At 42.8% G+C, this 21,093-nt stretch overlaps 1 protein-coding gene across 1 annotated transcript in view; it reads right to left on the bottom strand.

Annotated features, from left to right (window-relative positions):
• Positions 1 to 1,759: 1,759 nt before the first annotated feature.
• LOC137501016 (uncharacterized) overlaps positions 1,760 to 21,093 on the bottom strand; it is a 64,667-nt gene continuing 45,333 nt past the window's right edge. Inside the window, exon 4 of the mRNA XM_068227856.1 lies at positions 1,760 to 1,998. Within this exon, the coding sequence (XP_068083957.1) occupies positions 1,831 to 1,998 (168 nt within the window). The 3' untranslated portion in view covers positions 1,760 to 1,830. The remainder of the gene's footprint in view (positions 1,999 to 21,093) is intronic.

Here is a 21,093-nt window from a genome sequence, read left to right as displayed (position 1 = left end):
TGTGGAAGTTCTGGAAAGATAATAACATCACCATCAATACAAAAACGAAGATCGTTGAATCTCTAGTCTTCTCGGTCTTCTTGTATGGCGCAGAGACGTGGACCATCCTCAAACGTGATCGTGAACGGATATAAAGCTTTTAAATGTGGTGCTGGAGGAAAATGTTAAGGATTTCTTGGACAGCTCATCGCACGAACACATCAATCCTGAACCAACTTCAGATAAAAGTTTGTCTATAGCGTAAGGTCTCTCAGCGGATTGTACGCTACTTTGGACATATTATAATGCGCCGAGATAGTAGTCGTCAAAAGCTGATTGTTGAGGGCAAAGTCCAGGGAACCAGACAACGAAGACGAGTATCAACGCGATGGATTGACATGGTGAACGGACCCCTACAGAGTTCTCTCAGAGCAACCACATTGAAAGCTTTAGATAGAGAAGAATGGCGGAGTGTGGTACATCGGCTAGAGGGCTGAGACGCCTCAGTCATGAGGCAAAACGAAGAAGAAGAAGAATTAAAATCAATCAAAGGCGTTTATATTGACAATTGGGCTTCAGTGAGAATTGATGGTAGAATGAGTTTTTGGTTCAGGGTACTTACAAGGGTTAGACAAGGCCAATCTTTCACCTTTGCTGTTCGTAATTTACATGGATCATCTGCTGAAAGGTATAAAATGGCAAGGAGGGATTCAGTTAGGTGGAAATGTAGTAATCAGTCTGGCCTATGCTGATGACTTGGTCTTAATGGTAGATTTTCCTGAAAGCCTGCAGTTTAATATCTTGGAACTTGAAAATTGGTGCAATGAGTATGGTATTAAAGTTAGCCTTTCGAAGACTAAATTGATGTTAGTAGGTGTGATATTCAACAGAACTGAATGTCAGATTAGTGATACGACGCTAGAACGGGTCGATAATTCAAGTATTTAGGTTGTGTGTTCTCCCAGGATGGTAATATAGTAAGTGAGATTGATCCAAGGTGTAGTAAAGCTAATGCAGTGAGCTCGCAGTTGCGATCAACAGTATTTAGTAAGAAGTAAGTCAGCTCCCAGACGAAACTATCTTTACATTGGTCTGTTTTCAGGCCAAAATTGCTTTACGGGAGCGAAAGCTTGGTGGACTCATGATATCTTATTCATAAGTTAGAAGTAACACACATGAAAGTAGCGAGAATGATTGCTGGTACAAACAGGTGGGAACAATGACAGGAGGGTACTCGGAATGAGGAGATAAAGGCTAAGTTAGGAATGAACTCGATGAACGAAGCTGTACGCATAAACCGGCTTCGATGGTTGGGTCATGTGGGGCGGATGGAGGGGGATAGGTTACCTAGGAGAATAATGGACTCTGTTATGGAGTGTAAGAGAAGTAGAGGGAGACCAAGACGACGATGGTTAGACTCAGTTTCAAACGATTTAAAGATAAGAGGTATAGAACTAAATGTGGCCACAGCACCAGTTGCACATGGAGGATTGTGGCGACGTTAGTAAATTCACAGAGGCTTGCGGACTAAACGCTGAAGACATACGAGTATTTAATGATAATGTATGTATGTATGTATGTATGTATATGTAATAAAGACGGGGAAATAACCATAGATAGCAAGAAAAGTATGTGGGGATTCGACTCAAGGATGTTAACTGTCTTCTATACTAGAATATGCAGAATCATTTCTTTTAGCAAAAGATCTCATATATGGATTTAATATTTATATCTAGAACATTGACAAAATATTTTCCAAGTGTAAATGTGAATTTCTACCGTTAGTAACATTTACAGTAATAATAAACAGTGTCATGGCGGGAATATACTTCGTGGTGTTCATAAAGCATGTTATTTTCGTGCTGCTTCTTCCGTGATCTCTGCCACAGTGACGGAACAAGCGAAGCGTTCTTCACGTTTCATGTATTCAAGTTTCATCTTGTATTTTCCATACGGCATAGCAGGAAACTTCTCTAGCCTCCCCAGGTTAACTGGTAATTCATTCAACGTGTGCGAACCCTGAAATCAACAAAGAATTTCGTTCTAATCCATCTGAAATGTAACACAAATACATAAAGGCAAATCTAAATGATAAGAGGTGCGTTATACATCCTTTGAGAGATGGTGAGACACTATGTACATTCCCAGAGCCCACAACTGCACATTTCGAGCAAACGTTGACAGGTAACGAAGTAACGACCTCTTGGTTGTACTAGGCACTACATGAACTGTAACAACTAGATTTGTCCAGCTCTGAAAGCTCTTCCGATTAGTCAACTAGTTTATGAAAACTATGGTCTTAGTAAATGAATACATGTTGAGGCACTGAAAACTGCTGCGTTCGCCATTCCAATGTACAGGTACGGGAAGGGAAACAATCTAGCCAGCTCCGATCGCGCGCACATCACCAAGTACACCCGCGGTCTCCCTACTAAATACAGCAGTCGGAGGAGAGCTCCCTTAGCGACCTCCAGCGTTATGGAAAGATGTGGAGGCTGCGCCGTGAATATTCGCTTTCCGGAAGACTCGAGAGCATCCAGATGTGGTGGGTCCAGGTCAGTAGTGCCGATGTTGGGGGCGGGGGATGAGGCAAATATTTATAGACAACCAAAAGTACCTGAGATATAGTGGGGGGAGGGGAGGGCAGTCACAGACATCAAAATTGAAATCATTTGGTGTAAAATGGTAAATTTCTATGCTCATTCTGGGGAATCAAAAGTTGTCAGTCTACAAATTTAAGTGAGGTTATGATGATGAAGATGATGGCGTACGGATTTTAGTGTCGGGAGTGTCCGAAGACATGTTCGGCTCGCCAGGTGCAGGTTCTCGATTTGACACCTGTAGCGACCTGCGCGTCGTGATGAGGGTTAAATGATGATTAAGAGGACAATGACACCCATCCTCCATGTTCGAGAAACTAACCAATGATGGTTAATGTTCCCGACTCTGCCGGGAATCGAACCCGGGACCCCTGTGACCAAAGATCAGCACACTAACTATGGAGCCATGGAGCCGGACAGTGCGCTAATAATAGTACTATAAAGTAAAGCATTCATGAAAGGAACAATAATTACGCATGTATTACAATTGGATATAAGCACGGCGTGATTGTACAATTAAAATGACATTTAGTCATTTACTATTTGACTACACACTAACAAAGTATCAGACACTGTAAAAAAACTGAACAGACGCAATGAATGAGTGACATTGCCAGACTGACGGGCAAGCGGGTGACCTTTGGAAAATTATACCCCTGCTACCCGGCGTCGCAGAACAGGCACCACATAGCTCCGCGAGTTTCCACTGCTTGCTGTGGCGCTGTACAATTCGGTCAGCTGCAGCTAACGACATTTCGAGCGTATTTCCGCTATTTTTCTAATAATAATAATAAGACAGCTTAAGGGAAATACATCCGCCTCTATCGTGTAGTGGTTAGCGTGATTAGCTGCCACCCCTGGTGGCTCGGGTTCGATTCCCACCTCAGCCATCCTCAGAGAGGTTTTCCGTGGTTTACTGCTTCTCCAGGCAAATGCCGGGATTGTACCTAACTTAAGGCCACGGCCGCTTCCTTCCCTCTTCCTTGTCTATTACTTACAATCTTGCCATCCCCCACAAGGTCCCTGTTCAGCATAGCAGGTGAGGCCTCCTGGGAGAGGTACTGCTCCTCCTTCACAGTTGTACCCCTTACCGAAAGTCTCACGCTCCAGGACACTGCCCTTGAGGCGGTAGAGGTGGGATCCCTCGCTGATTCCGAGGGAAGAACCAACCCTGGAGGGTAAACAAATTAGGAAGGAGAAGAAGCAGAAGAAGAAGAAGAAGAAGCTATCATATCTGATGTAACAATAAAAATAGGGTAAAGTAAGGTAATTTGGTGATAATTTTCGATTATAGCAACATAAAGGGGGAAAATATATGATTTATTTCCTTTCAATTCCATGTATCGTATAGAACAGAACATTAGCTAAAGGTTTTGATCATGAATGTATTCTTGCAATTACTTCATCTTGAACTCTATGATTTTATGCAACTCAATTGAATTAGGTTATTTGGAGATACATATAGGTAATTGGGTGATAGTAGCAAGGTAATTTGGTGATAGTTATCTTAGAACACTTTTTACTTTCAGGAGTTGTATAACTACATTTCACAGGAGTTTTCGTCTTAAGATGAGTCTTCACAACACATGTGACACATTCACATGATTATGTCATCAGTATCTTGTGATTGGCAGTCTTCATGCATAGTATGTGTACAAAAGCTGCACTGAATCAACTTTTCCTAAGTTTAACGTTTTGAATCATTAGAGTACGATTTAGTTTTTTTTTTTTTTTTTTTTGCATATGACACATATTCAATCATCATCTAATCACCATGTAATCCAAGTTTGGGAAAGATACCTTCTGCAATATCTCTTTCTTCACTGTTTTGGAGCCATCATTTGAGAGACGACCATGGAAAACCTTTGAATTTTGAGGTTCGGTGCACTAATCTTGCCACCTCCACTAAGTCTGCACTGTTGTACTTCTTGTACACTTAAGGATTATCATCTTGTCTAGGCTTTCGTTTCATGTTGGTATTTTTTTTGGGGGGGGGGGGAATTTTACCGTAAGCTAACTTGGTGACGATCTATTTTCTGAAAATGATGATGACATTTGTTCATTTACACTACATACAACTGAAATATGTATAAAATTCTAATTCCTTCAGGCATTTAATGAACCAAGCTGGAAATAGAAAATAACATTATTGTGGGTTAACATCAGCTGAGTAGAAACCGCTTAAATATTTCGGTACTTTCTTAAGGTTTGTCCCGAAAATTGTTACGGCATTAAAATTTTCTCTCAATGCAAAACATAACTCACTTTCCTAGCAACAGTTCGACACCAATAATAACTAAAATAAAACAGTTTATTGTCACAGTTTATTTCACTTGAATAGCACACTGCATTTAATAAGTCTGCACTTGCCAAATCACTACAGCTGAGTGTTACAAAATCTCATACCTCAGTAAGTGAAAGAATCCAAGGATTATACCTGAGTGTGGGACAAAGGAAAAACCCAGGACACCCAGCTGACAACAGACAAGCACAAAAACAGAACAGGTTTTGTGGTGGCATTCGATTAAAACATTATCACCAAATTACCTGTATCACCAAGTAACCTATCTCATACCTCAGTAAGTGAAAGAATCCAAGGATTATACCTGAGTGTGGGACAAAGGAAAAACCCAGGACACCCAGCTGACAACAGACAAGCACAAAAACAGAACAAGTTTTGTGGTGGCATTCGATTAAAACATTATCACCAAACTACCTGTATCACCAAGTAACCTTACTTCACCCTATATTGTATTTATTCTGGCAAAGTTAGGGATGTACTCCCTTTCTTTCACTTAACCAGTCTTAACCAGAATACTTAAATATTAACTACTGATGACAATAATATAAGAACAATAATAACAGTAACAGTATTAAATGTAACCTCACATAAAAGATCATATCATCTACATAATACACATCGTACGTAGGGTACATTTCAATATATGAATATGAGTACTATAAATAATAATTAAGATCAAGTTTTGAAAAGGTACATTTAAGAAATTGGAAATTGCAACACCATGAAGGCATTGGTCGTTTGTGTTGATTTTCAACATATGGAACGATGCCATGTAGATATGTAAACGATCAAAGTTTCAGACCTATTGGATTGTTCCTACAGGTCTCCCCACGTGATTGGTCGCGGAGGAATCAACTCCAGTATACGGACTCTGGTGTAGCGTAGTCGACTTGCAGTCTATGCAGTGAAGTGTTTCCCGTCGAACATGCCTCGACGACAGAGATGAGCAAGCTATCAACAACTGTCGCCGTTTGAGAAGGCTCGGATAATTGGGCTGTGTGAGACTGGATTATCGCTAAGGACTGTCGCTGCACGTGTTGGCCGACAGGCATCTACGGTACAACGTGTATGGCAGCAGTGGTCAAATGAAGGTACCCATACTCTTAGACCTGGCACAGGCCCAGCGCGACAGAAAACAGTGAGAGAGGATCGCCGCATCATTCGGATGGCCCGGATGGAACCCCATGCATCAGCAGCGCCAATTCGAGCAGCTGTGGCACCCCACGTTACGCAACAAACAGTTGGTAGTCGCCTGCGTGCAGCTGGCTTGCGTGCCCGTATCCCTGCATAAGGTGTTCCATTGACTTCACAACAGCGACGTGTAAGGCTGGCCTGGTGTCGAGAAAGATCGACGTGGATCGACGAATGGCATAGGGTCGTCTTTAGTTATGAATCGCGCTTCTGTCTTGCCCGCAGTGATCGCCGGAATCGTGGGCACCGACGTACCGGGGATAGGGGACACTCAAATCTTATTGTCGAGAGGAACACAGGGCCAACACCAAGCATTATGGTCTGGGGAGCTATTGGCTTTAATGTGAAATCACAATTAGTGCTTGTTGAGGGCACTATGATGGCTCGACAGTACGTTCATACGGTACTCAATCCAGTGGTTGTCCCTATGATGGCGAACATTGCTAATGGGATGTTTCAGCAGGACAATGCCCGAGTTCACACTGCACGCATCTCCAGAGAAGTTCTCCACGACATCACAACCTTAGAATGGCCCGCGAGATCCCAGGACCTCAGTCCTATTGAGCATGTGTGGGAGATGATGGGCCGACAACTGGCCAACCGTCCTCAGCCACCCACAACTCTGGAACAACTGTCCCGTGCAGTGCAGCAAGCATGGGCCACAATTCCGCAGGAAGCGATCCAGGGCCTTATTGACTCCATGCCTCGACGAATTCATCAATTTATTGCAAGTGTGTTGGGCAAATCCTGTATTGATTGTTGTCCAAACTTGCGGTCAGAGGGTCTTGAAAGTGTAATCATCGAAGCACAACCGAACAGTCGTCCCGCATGTTCAATTGCAGCAATGTAGCACCACTCCTTCTGGGTGTTGCAATTTCCATTTTCTTCAGTGTATGAATGTCTACAATATACCGAGATATGGCCTTCAGTAGAGAGGTTAAGATAAGTATTAGTAAAAGGAGGATTATCTGTGAAAGGGGGATGAAAATAATGTGAAGAGGAAGTAGGAGGAGGTGATTTCAGTTCAAAACTTGATGATTCATGCATTTTTACTCAGTATTTCGACACAGGCATGTTTGAAAGCTGAGCTGCTGGATATGCTTCTGACGTCCAGTGGTAAGCGATTCCATCGTTGGTCAGCGGTAACGGTGAATGATTTAGTGTAGATTGTTGTTCTGCGTATATGTAGGGATAAACACACTGTGTTGCAGGATCGGGTATTTTTATTATGGTCTGTGGAGACGAGTTTCATGCGATCACGAAGATAGGCTGGTTGAGAAGTTTTAAGAATATTATGCAAAAAGCAACGAGTATGAAGTGTGCGTTTTTCTTGCGGATTGATGATGATGATGTTGTGTTGTTTAAAGGGAGTAGTGGTTTTTTGTGAGTTCGGCGGCACCCGGTACCGGTGGCCCCCTGAACGAGGCCTGAACCTGTGCGTGACGTTACAGCGCGGTGCGGGCTGCTAGCTAAGAGCGCGCCCTTAAAATTACATTATGTAACACTTGCTACATATCTAGGCGTAACCTCAAAAACGACGGGTTCGACCCTAGGCTTAGGGCGTTAGCATTATAGTCCCAAATTTGATACTCAAGATTGCCAGCGTAACGTATCAGCCAAAAGGCATGCATTTGACACCAGTCTTAAACATACAAGCCTGTTACAGTCTCAAGTTTGGCGTTCGATCCCAGGCTTAACCTAACTAGACAAGATGAGACGTGGTCCAGGGGCTTCTGGAGATAAGTAATTTCGATGCCGTGGCTAATAGCATAACAGTGTAGGCTAAACCTTACATGATGTTATTAGCGAAAAGTGCAGTCATAGCCTTACTCTGACCAGGCGTTAACCTAACACGTTGCCCTTCCCTACACCCAGGCTAAATGTCCAGGCCTAACGTTAAGCTGACCAGGCGTTAATCAAACCGGATGCCCCTCCCTACACTCTGGCAAATAGTCGAGGCTTAACGTTACGCTGACCATGTTTTAACCTAACTGAACCACCCAGGATTTGGAGCTGAATTTGGAACAAGATGGCGGCTATAAGGCCAATACGTATATGTTAGATGATTTCTGGGACTTAGAGTTGAACTAGAAACGCGATGGGGCTGCACATGGGAGTAGGGAGATGGTGTAAGGCTTAATACATGTACTTTATTCATGTTTTTAGTGTCTGGGACTTGGAATTTGACCTAAAATACAGATAGAGTTTGGATTCCCTTGAACTAAAATAGAAATCCCTCGGGGGCTAAATTCTAGCACTTCGGCGACTCTAAAACGTATTTAGTAGGACGTAAAGCCAATATCATTATTAATATTTCTCACAAAGAGAGATCGAGTCTAGGACTTCCTTGAACAAGAGAAGAACTACTGCGGGTCTAAATTCCGGTATTTCGGTGTATCTAAACAGCAGTTAGTAGGACATGAAGTCAATAGGCCCTAACATTATTAATATTTGACCCAAAACGGAGATCGAATTTTGGGGCGCCCTTGCACAAAACTAACATTTAGTCAAACTGTCTAACACAGAGATCGAGTCTACGATTCCCTTGAGCAAAAGAAGAACGGATATCGAACTTGGAACTCTCTTAGACTGAAGCTCAACAAAAGCAGGAAATCGAAAACTAGCTTCTTTTTTAACCGAAGACTAATGTAACCTAACAACCCGATCCGTCAAAGTTAAAAGGAATGCTGAAGGAGTATTATGAAGCGAACGATGTCACGTGTCAGCAGAATTGTTTCTGCAAGGAGCAACGGTTACTAACCTAGCAAAAATTTGCGAATGTAGCTTTTTGCGCAGGTGTTTAAACACGTCCGGTCCGTTCTGCATGTGAAGAAATATGCATATGTTTGAACTTTGGCTGATTGTTCTTCCTACACCATCTCGGACATAACTTTACACCATAGGCTTAATCGCAAGCTGACCATGAGTTGACCTAACCGATTGTCCATACCTGCACGCCATTAGCGGCTACACGTTGTACTAATAGAAGTAGGGAGATGGTGTAAGACCTAATGCATTTGCTTTATTCATAGGGGCGTAGCGTTGGAGGGTAGCCTCAGCAGTCTTGGAGCTGATCTTGGAGCAAGATAACGGCTACATATAGGACTAGGGAGATGGCGTAAGGTTTAATGCATGCGCTTTATTCATAGGGGCCATAGCGCTGGAAGCTGAACTCGGAACAAGATGATGCCTAAACATAGAACTAGGGAAATGGTGTACGGTTTAATATAAATGCTTTATTTAGATGGGGCTCAACGCTGAAAGGCGACCTTAGGTCTTGGAGCTGAGCGATCGCATAAATAACAAAATGGCAAAAAGGGCTAAATGTCAAAAGGGCAATAGGGCTAAATGGTTAAAGGACAAAAGGGAAAAAGATCAAATGGCAAAAGTACTAAAGTTTCAAAGTGCAGAATATCAGAAGGGCAAAAGGGCAGAAAGACAAGAGGAAAAAAGATCAAAAGGGCAGACTGTCGCGCTTTTGACCTCGCATGAAACTGGCTCATTGTCGAGGCTTAAAATTATATACTATAGGTTCTAACCCAGGCCTCATTAAGTTGGCTACGTGGCCAGGCTAAACCTTACAGACCTCGGGTTGAACCGGAGGCCTAAGTGCGTTAGCCGTACAGACGCTAGTTCGAAGCCTATGTTTAAAAACTATTGACCGTGAACTTGTATACAAGAGACAGTACGTGTAAACCCCACTCTGAAGATTGCTTTACATGATTTCTCATTTTTACAACGAGACGATATTCAGTATCTATGTCGCTCTAACGTGAAAAATTCATTCTGTTCCCAAAATTCTCGCAACTCAGCAAAAGCACATAATTATTATTATTTATCTTATTATAACCTGTACGGAAAGACATGTTCAGACGAAATGATTAGAAATGTAACTTTCTACAGCATTTGTTATCGTATTTTTTCTATAGAACAGCTATTAAAGCGATTATATGAAATGAATTATAGAACGGTGTCCTGATAGTGTGCACATCTCAGCAGAAAACAGTCTTTACGAGCTCGAAGGCCGGGTGTTTGAAATAAATATAACCATTTAATGCACAATCAGTTAGTTAGAATGATAGTCTGCAATCTTCTTCTGAAGACGCAGAGCAAAGTTCTCTGCGAAACGTAAAGTATTTATTACTGAACAAAACAGGCTTCCAGCCCAGATACATGTTCACAAATCAATAATCCTATTTAATAATAATAATAATAGTAATAATACGAATGATGATGATAATAATAATAATAATATTAAACAAGAATCTACCTACAAAACAACTAATCTGGCCCTACCATGACCTTGCATTCACCACATGACCGTCACAACAGATAGTTTGCAAAAAAGAAACCGCTGACATTACGTTACAACAGATTCCGCTTCAGTCCTTGTATGCACAGTTACTTACTCCTTTCTCTGTTCCTCCATCATGTCCTTTATTTCCTGTACCTTATCCCATTGACACTTTTCTTGTATTACTTCACTCACTACCACCTTAAGTGCTGCCAAGTCCTCCATGCTGAATTTCCCGCTGGTATTTGGGCCTGGGTTTAATTCCAACCCCCAATAACCAGCAGCACCGCTATCACTGTCACTACCAGCACCGCTTCACCCATTTTTACTCCTTCTTTTCTTGACACTCGTCCATTCTTGGTCTCCTTCCTCTGCTTCACCTGCCATTTCCCAATCGCGGCCCGGTACTGCTCAATAGCGACCATGTTCACGGCACGCACTGCACCACGCGACTTTACTCCTCGGTTGCTCAAGCTAGACTGTGGATAGTCTGCAGTCGAAGAGAAGGACCCCTCAGGCAGTGGTTCATCTTTCCAGTAATGTGCGAGTTGTGTTACTAAAAATTCGTCCCTCATGGAACAAGCGATTCCTATCTATAGTTGCAAAGAGTGTGAAAAGGCGTTTCTCCGGAGCTATCGCGACAGAAGCCACGAGATGATGTATAAGACTATTTTCAATGGAAAAACTGTAGAAGAAAATTCTGGTAGCGTAATGGCTTACGAGCTTGCTTCATAAAATTCAAGAACGCTTACAGCGTGCAACGTCATGAAAATGCGTGTAGAAACAAATTTAAAGAGCTCAAACCTATCCATGCAGATACAGATTTATTTTAAAAAGTACACCCTGCTAGAGATTTTTAATTTCAACCTCTACGCCTGCTACAAGTTCTGTTACTACGTACACATCTCAAGATAAAGAGAAACAGGATGATAATGATGATGATGATGCCCATGATGATGTTGATGATAAAGATCTCACCGTTTCTGTACCACCAAAGCTTTTTAATTTTACTTCCTACCCTAAGCCTACTACACGTTCTGACGCCGTGCAAACGTATCAAGAAGAACACAAGGGTGATGATCCAGAAGACAACGAAGAAGGGAAGCAAGATAATATTAATGATAATAAGAATGAAGATAAAAATTTCAACTCATCTTTGCCTCCAAACCATGTTTAGTTTTACCTACAAAAGCCATCGGAGAAGCACCTATTACTTCAAAACAAGTTCTACCGTTCCCTACGTATCAACACTCTGTATGTAAACACAATGTTAACAACTAGTCTCTCTTACCCTATATAGATGTAAGATCTGTAACGACCCCAACCTACACGTAAAACGTTTGCAACTGCAAAGAGTCTATTACAATGCTGGTTACACACAGTATAAAGCAGACATTTCTGAAATAGAGCAAGAATTACGTCGTGCGACTATCATTAAGTAATAGATCTTTAAAGCGATGACGTCACCTGTAAGCCATCTCTCTTTACAATACAGCACCTTAAAACTTCCCTCGTATTTATTCTAATCGTAAGCCTTCTTTTTGTAACATCTAGTAAACAAGAATTTCACAATTATTTAGTAACCCTTTGGGGTGTTAACTCCGTCTCTAGCTGTAGAGGCAATGTCAAGCATGGATAAATGAGGAGAGACATTCTAATTCGAAAATAAATTCACAGGAATCAAATGCAGGCTTTCAAAGAGCGGTCATTTATTTAGCATGATACTCAGAAGTCCGTAGGGAAGAGCCCTGTGTTCCATTCCTTGTCATATGTAGCGCGAATTTTTTTTTCGGTTCTGAACACAAATTTAATATCTACGTGATGTAATCAATATTTTAAGCTACTATAAGTTTCTAGAGTTCAAGTTTATAATCTAGAAATTTTAAAATAAAAAACTCAGTGTTCCAAACACTGGAAACCACAGCGCGTTACACATTTGCTCAATTGCTATCGTCCTTGACTCTGCTGCCACTCAGCTTTAAGACTTTGAAGTAGCTTTGCTTTCTAAGGTTATGTCCGTATGAATAAAGCACATGTTCTAAACCTTACACCATCTTCCTAGCTCTGTGTCACCATCTTGTTCCAAGTTCGGGTCTACGCCCTAGACCATAGTTCATTACCTTTTGCCGTTCTGCCCTTTCGACATTCCACCGTTTTGACGTTTTATACTTTAGTCTTTAGCCACGTAGCCCTTTTGCCCCTTTTGCCCTTTTGCCCTTTAGCCCTTTTTGCCGCTTAACCCTTCTGCAGATTACCCTTTAGCCCATTAGCCGTTTATTCTTAGGAGGAGGAGGAGGAGGGCGCGGTGAGGAGGAGAAGGAAGAGTCATTTGGTCCTTTTGCCCTTCTGGTAAGACGTGACCTCCGGGGTTCCATCCTTATCACGTGTGTAGCACGAATTTTATCAGCTATCTTGCGTAGCAGCACTTTCTTCATTTCTCGAAAGTTGATAAAAGGCTGATAAAACTAATAGGTCGTAAGTTACAAGTTTTGAGCCCCTGAGGCGACCTTCTAGTTAAGGTCTATACAAATAGAGTTGAGCAGTCATCTTGCATAGTAGCTCTTACCTCAGTTCCCGAAAGTTAGCCTGCATAAACCAATAGGTCATAAGTTAAAGTTATGAGCCCCTGAGGCAGCCCTCTTGTTAAGGTCTATACGAATAGAGCATAGCAGTCATCTTGCATGGTAGCCGCTGCCTCAGTTCTTGAATATCAGGCTAATCAAACTAATAGGTCATAAGTTACAAGTTGTGAGCCCCTGAGACAGCTCTGTAGATTTAGCTCTATAAGAACAATGTATTGCCGTTAGCTCCTGCTCCATCTCCTTAAAGTTAGTCCCATATAACTGATGTATAACAACCATCGTGCCTCGAGGGTCGTAGCAGTAGGAAGTTGAACGCGGCCACCGTCTTGCGTAATCGCCCCTAGCCGTCTCCTTAAGTCCTATGTCTCTCGTAGGCCAGCTTTCTCTATAAGAGACTATGTATAGCCACCATCTTGCGAAGTAGCCCCTGGGCCAGCTTTCTCCATAAGAGCACGTGCATAGCCGCTATCTTGCGCAATCGTCCCTAGACCGTCATCTTAAGTCCTAAATCTCTTATGGGTCAGCTTTCCGCTTAAGAGCCTATGTATAGCCGCCATCTTGTGCAGTAGCCCCTGAGTCAGGTTTCTCAATAAGAGCCTGTGCATAGCCACCATCTTGCGCAATCGCCCAAGGCCTCATCGTAAGTCCTAAGTCTCTCCTGGGTCAGCATTCTCCATAAGAACCTATGTATAGCCACCATCTTGCGCAGTAGCCCCTGGGCCAGGTTTCTCCATAAGAGCCCATGTTTAGCCGCTATTTTGCGCATTCACCCGTAAGCCGTCTCCTTAAGCCCTATGTCTCCTCTAAGCCAGCTTTCTCTATAAGAGCCTACGTATAGCCGCCATCTTGTTCCAAGTTCAATTCCAAGTCTTCATAGGTTAACACGTGGTTAGCGAAACGTTAGACCTGCAGCCCGGGTATCAAAGGTAAGGTAAGGCCCCTCCAAGATGGCGATTATAAGGTTAGGCACGCTCTCTTATGAAAAATCCGCGCAGGAAAGGGCATCTGGCAAGATGGCGCCGGGAAGGGCATTCCGCCGTAAAAATGAGGTTAGGCCAATCCAAGATGGTGGCTCTGAGATTAGGCTACTCTCTTACGCGTAGAAAGTAAGGTTAAGTACCTCCAAGGTGGCGTCTGTGAGGTTAGGCTCGCTCTCTTGTGCAAATCCGAGAATCGACATAGCCCTACATTAGAGGTCAATGACGTCGGGTTCAGAACCCGCATAGGTATACTACTAGGGGTGGCAGTGGTGTAGATAGAAATTGTTTTTGAACCGCTCTAGCCCTACTACAACCACATTATTCTTAGCTGACTTCTTTGCTAGATTCAAACTTCTAGTTAGTTCCTTCAGTTTCTACTTACTTCTACAGCCATTTCTAACTCTATTTCTTTCCAGACTTCCACTCGTTCTCATTCTCTTTACTTCTCTGTGATAATATAGTGGACCTTAACCATTCCTTTCCACCTTTAAAGGTACAAACCTGTTCTCACATTTCTCAGCAATTGCTGTAAAGCCATCTCAGAGTGTTTTTACACTTTAATTTACCGATTTCCACCGATCATATTTACTTTAGAAAGATATCCCTCACGACGTTTTTATCAGATATATGGTACAACCTAATAGTACTAATTTTAATACCTTCCTTTCTATCACATTAATTTTTAACTACGACAAAAACAACTTTGTGAACACTAATACCATCTATTACTCGGTTTCTTTCCGTGGCTCATCTTGTTTTACCAGCACCACACCAGAATATTCTTCCTCCCATTTGGTTCCATCACTTTCTGAATCAGCTGCCCTTCCCATATTAACTTATTTGCCATTTGTAGGTCTTGCTTCCTGTCGTTCGCATTACCTTCCCGATTTATATTTGGTAAATTGAGATCACCCAAAACTATCACGTTTCTTTCCATATAGTTTCCCACATAGCTGAAAATCTTATCAAATAATTCTGAATCAGTGCCAGCGCTACCCTATTCCGGTCTCTACATTCCAAATATATCAAGTTGCCTATTATCTTTAGAGATGAGCCTTACAACTAGAATTTCATGTTAGTCATCTTTAACTTTTTGTACCTTTCAAATTCTTCTTTCACCATAATGAATACTACCCCTCCTACCATTCCTCTCCTATCTTTTCGATACACACTCCTGTTCCGTGAGAATATTTCTGCCATTTCTCAGCCATGATTCAACTCCTATTACAATTTCTAGTAAGTATATATCTATTCAATGACTTAATAATATTGTTTTCTTTATACTTCTACAGTTCAGTACCAAAATGTTATGTCATCCCTAATTGACTGTACCCTGTACCCTTATCACCGCCCTCTAGACCACCCCGTTTCCCTGAATGTACCTCCCTATAACGCTTTTAAACTAATTTTCTAACTTTTATGTACCACTGCGGTTTACGTGAAGGCCATCTGATCCCTATCTCTTACCCACCCATTAGAATCTAGGATTCTCACTCTCAGATTCCCACATACCCACTCCATAAGCTCATTTAAATCCACGATCAGCTTCCAGTCACTATGCCTCCTACAAAGCATTCCAATGATAACAATCTCCACTTCCTTAAAATTTACCTGTGCTGCACTGGCCAGACCCCACACATCCCCAACTTTGTTTGTACGAAATACTGTACCTGCTTGCCATATGTTGATGGTACCAATGTGAAACACTGCCACCTTCTCCTTTCCCTCCTCCTTCTCTTCTACTGTCTTCAACATTTGCCTCAAACTAATTCCTGGATTACACTCAACCATTGTTCCCTTTCCTCCACACTTTTTCCCCACAAGTCTAGCAATGGAATTCCCCATGACCAGAACCTCAACACTTCCCACCTCATTTGAGTCCCTCTCCTCCTGGTCAGCCCTATATTTCTACACTGCTGCAGAAGCTACTTCATCCTCCCTCTTCTCCCTCCCAAGACCGTATTCCACCTGTCTTTTCCTATCATCTGTTGTACATTTACCTTTCCTACCTTTTCCCTTCCTCCCACTTCCACACTTCTCAGCAACAGTCCTCTGTTCGTCATTTTCCCTTTGTTATTCTACCTGCAGTGACTCGTACCGATTTCTCACAGACACCTGTCCTGAATTCTACTCCTGAATGGAGCCCTTAGCCTGCAATCTCATTCCCCATAAAAAATTAGACTCTCTGTCTTCTACAATTCCCGCCTTACCTCCCCATCCTTATTTTACACCTACTGTATCCTGCACATTGTTTGAGCGAGGTCTAATTTCCTTCCTGTCCTCTGAGAGAATCCTAATTATCTCCCTCAAACAGTCCAACTCCTCCCTCATGCTTCTTAATGCCTGGACACACCCACAGCTCCTACACTTGCACTCCTTAGCCATTCTTTGCGGCATAATTAAAAGAGATATGGCGTGGAATGACATTAATAGACGAATAAATTTGAGTGGCGTCTTTAAAAGTAGGAAAGATCACAATATCAAGATAAAGTTGGAATACAGGAGGACAAATTGGAGCAAATATTCATTTATAGGAAGGGGAGTTAGGGATTGGAATAACTAACCAAGGGAGATGTTCAATAAATTTCCAATGTCACTGAAATCATTTAAGAATAGGCTAGGAAAACAACAGATAGGGAATCTGCCACCTGGGCGACTGCCCTAAATGCAGATCAGGATTGATTGATTGATTGATTGATTGATTGATTGATTGATTGATTGATTGATTGATTGATTGATTGATTGATTGATTGATTGATTGATTGATTGATTGATTGATTGATTGATTGATTGATTGATTGATTGATTGATTGATTGATTGATTGATTGATTGATTGATTGATTGATTGATTGATTGATTGATTGATTGATTGATTGATTGATTGATTGATTGATTGATTGATTGATTGATTGATTGATTGATTGATTGATTGATTGATTGATTGATTGATTGATTGATTGATTGATTGATTGATTGATTGATTGATTGATTGATTGATTGATTGATTGATTGATTGATTGATTGATTGATTGATTGATTGATTGATTGATTGATTGATTGATTGATTGATTGATTGATTGATTGATTGATTGATTGATTGATTGATTGATTGATTGATTGATTGATTGATTGATTGATTGATTGATTGATTGATTGATTGATTGATTGATTGATTGATTGATTGATTGATTGATTGATTGATTGATTGATTGATTGATTGATTGATTGATTGATTGATTGCGGCATCTAGGTGTGGTGTATTCCTTGTAACATGACGTCGCTTTGTCCCGATAGTGCGGTATGGTGTATCGTTGTAGGTAGACACGAGCCTAGGTAGCAGATCAGTCCAACGATATGAACCCTGTGCGGTAAATACTCGCCATATCATAGTTTTGAGTGTACGATTAAATCGTTCTACAACACTTGCCTTGAGATTGCTGAACGTAGAGTAGTGATGAATGACAAGTAACTTGAGGTTAGAAGAAAATTGCTTGCTGTAAAACTCTTTACCTTGATCGGTTTGAAGCAGCCTTGGGCAGCGTTTCGATTGTTCAACAGTATGTTTAAATGCGTCTTTGAATTGAGCTGCTGTCTTAGAACGCACAGGTTGTGCAAAAGTAAACTTAGAGTGCACATCGATGACAGTGAGTAGATACTTGTATCCCTTATTGCTGGAGGCATACGGAATCATTTCTACTAAGTCTGCTTGCCAGAGATCGTTTTCCGCGTTTAATAACGCGTCTGCGACAGTAAGTGCGACGTGCTGGTTTATGTAACTCACGTGCGATGCTCATCTTCACAGGTCAAGGCTTATCTTGAAGAGCCATTACTGAATAATGTGGCAAAGGTTGTAGTGAAGTTGTCTTGCATAATATATCGAACTAAATGCAAGAAGTATGCACCTGTTGTGATTTCTGTTGGATGTTTATGGCTTATTTTGATGTGCTGTCCTAGTGTTGGCGTTATTTAGTAGTTTTACGATCTCTATTTTCTGTTACTAGGGTTATATTTTTGAACGTTTTACGCCCTAAGTGACAGCCATATTGGATTTCCTACAATTATTCCATAGATAACACTAGATAGAACGGCAATTTATTATATCTATCTATAGTCTCTTGCCCTAAGTGTCAGCCATCTTGTCCGATTCAACATAATTGCCATAGAAACCACGATTAATATAGGAACTCCACACTACACATCCGGTGTTACCTAGACCACAGAATCTGTTATGATACACTGACTGACAGAGCAAATGCAACACCAAGAAGGAGTGGTTCGAAAGGGATGAAAGTTGGGGAAAAAACAGAGACGGCACGGACGAATAATTGATGTTTATTTCAAACCGATATGCAGGTTACACAATGCGCACGGCATCGACTCAGTAGGATGTAGGACCACCGCGATCGGCGATGCACGCAGAAACACGTCGAGGTACAGAGTCAATAAGAGTGCGGATGGTGTCCTGAGGGATGGTTCTCCATTCTCTGTCAACCATTTGCCACAGTTGGTCGTCCGTACGAGGCTGGGGCAGAGTTTGCAAACGGCGTCCAATGAGATCCCACACGTGTTCGATTGGTGAGAGATCCGGAGAGTACGCTGGCCACGGAAGCATCTGTACACCTCGTAGAGCCTGTTGGGAGATGCGAGCAGTGTGTGGGCGGGCATTATCCTGCTGAAACAGAGCATTGGGCAGCCTCTGAAGGTACGGGAGTGCCACCGGCCGCAGCACATGCTGCACGTAGCGGTGGGCATTTTACGTGCCTTGAATACGCACTAGAGGTGACGTGGAATCATACGCAATAGCGCCCCAAACCATGATGCCGCGTTGTCGAGCGGTAGGGCGCTCCACAGTTACTGCCGGATTTGACCTTTCTCCACGCCGACGCCACACTCGTCTGCGGTGACTATCACTGACAGAACAGAAGCGTGACTCATCGGAGAACACGACGTTCCGCCATTCCCTCATCCAAGTCGCTCTAGCCCGGCACCATGCCAGGCGTGCACGTCTATGCTGTGGAGTCAATGGTAGTCTTCTGAGCGGACGCCGGGAGTGCAGGCCTCCTTCAACCAATCGACGGGAAATTCTTCTGGTCGATATTGGAACAGCCAGGGTGTCTTGCACATGCTGAAGAATGGCGGTTGACGTGGCGTGCGGGGCTGCCACCGCTTGGCGGCGGATGCGCCGATCCTCGCGTGATGACGTCACTCGGGCTGCGCCTGGACCCCTCGCACGTGCCACATGTCCCTGCGCCAACCATCTTCGCCACAGGCGCTGCACCGTGGACACATCCCTATGGGTATCGGCTGCGATTTGACGAAGCGACCAACCTGCCCTTCTCAGCCCGATCACCATACCCCTCGTAAAGTCGTCTGTCTGCTGGAAATGCCTCCGTTGACGGCGGCCTGGCATTCTTAGCTATACACGTGTCCTGTGGCACACGACAACACGTTCTACAATGACTGTCGGCTGAGAAATCACGGTACGAAGTGGGCCATTCGCCAACGCCGTGTCCCATTTATCTTTCGCTACGTGCGCAGCACAGCGGCGCATTTCACATCATGAGCATACCTCAGTGACGTCAGTCTACCCTGCAATTGGCATAAAGTTCCGACCACTCCTTCTTGGTGTTGCATTTGCTCTGTCAGTCAGTGTATTTGGAGTAGACTGTACAGCTAGTGTCTCAACGTCGAATGTTGGGCGGCAGGAAATAACCTGACCACCCTAAAAAGCTAACCGTTCCGGGCGGTTGAGCCTTTAGGGAGGGATATGGTCCCTCAGTGGAGGAAATGCCACTGGAATCCATAATGACGGAGGGCAGCAGCTTCGCCATTAGTGCACGTTGGCGTCAGCCAAGGTATCGGCTGATACGGTGATGTGACACACATTTGGGAGCGTAACCATAGTGGTGTAAGTGGGCTCAAAACTGAACGAGGAAGGCAACGGGAAACCACCTCGTATTTAATCACCAGGAATATTTTTTGCATGACTGGGAAGCATGAAACCAAGGCCCCCAGTCCCAGGAAGCCCTTCAGTGGGCGGGGGGTGCTAAGAATCTCCGGGACAGTCATGAGAAGGATAGCAACTTGGAATGTTCGCAGCTTGTTTCAAAGTGGAAAGACTCATAACGCCATCAGAGAGATGGAGAGACTCTAGATCGACGTTCTTGGCATTAGCGAAATGCGTTGGCCTCATTCAGGAAAGAGTGTGGTCAGTGGTTATCAAGTATACTATTCTGGTAATGACGATCCTCACCATCTTAATGGCGTGGGTTTCATTGTACATCGGGATATCAGTAAGTCTGTAAAAAAATTTGTACCATTATCAGACAGGGTATGTTTATTACAGCTTAATGCACGACCAATTTTAGTGAACATCGTCCAAGTGATGTGATGCGTCAGACGTTGATGTCGAAGATTTTTACACGAAAATCGAAGCAGCCCTGTCATACACCAAACCATCAGAGATAAACATTGTGATGGGCGATTTCAATGCTAAAGTCGGCCATGGTCGACTGGCTGATGATGTCGGTGACTACGGATTAGGAGTAAGCAATACTCGAGGTGATCGACTGGTCCAGATGTGTCAGGAGGAGGGCCTTATTATAGTAAACACGTATTTCCAACTACCTCCACGTCGCCTCTATACGTGGACCTCTAATGCTGACAGCAGTATTGGGAACCAGGTTGATTACGTCACAATTAACAAGCGGTTCAGAGATTCTATCAAATGTATGAAAACATACCCTGGTGCTGATATCAACTCAGATCATAGCCTACCGTTTGCTTCCATGTATCTCAGGCTGAAGAAATGCCATATAAAGAGGAGTTTTAGTCGGATTGAGATTCAGAAGCTTCAATATCAAGCACTGAAGGATGAAGTTCAGTCAGCCCTACGTGTAAAACTTGCGGAAGTTCAAAACAGTGTCAATATAAATGATGTTGAAGGCACTTGGAATCACATCAAATGTGCAATTAACGACGTAAGTCAAGTAAAATTAATGGATGCTGGAAGAAGGAAAAACAAGCCGTGGATGACAGAAGAAATCCTGAAGCTGACCAGAGAAGGTCTTTTAAAAACAAAGAATCTGTAAAGTACAAAAGTTTGCAGAATTTAATACGACAAAGAATAAGGAATGCAAAAGAACAACTCTCTGAGGAATGAAA

Source organism: Anabrus simplex, chromosome 5 (genome assembly GCF_040414725.1).
Source record: "Anabrus simplex isolate iqAnaSimp1 chromosome 5, ASM4041472v1, whole genome shotgun sequence".
Classification (NCBI taxonomy): Eukaryota; Metazoa; Arthropoda; class Insecta; order Orthoptera; family Tettigoniidae; genus Anabrus; species Anabrus simplex.
The sequence above is the reverse complement of the archived record's forward strand: the minus strand, read 5'-3'. Positions and strand labels throughout refer to the sequence as shown.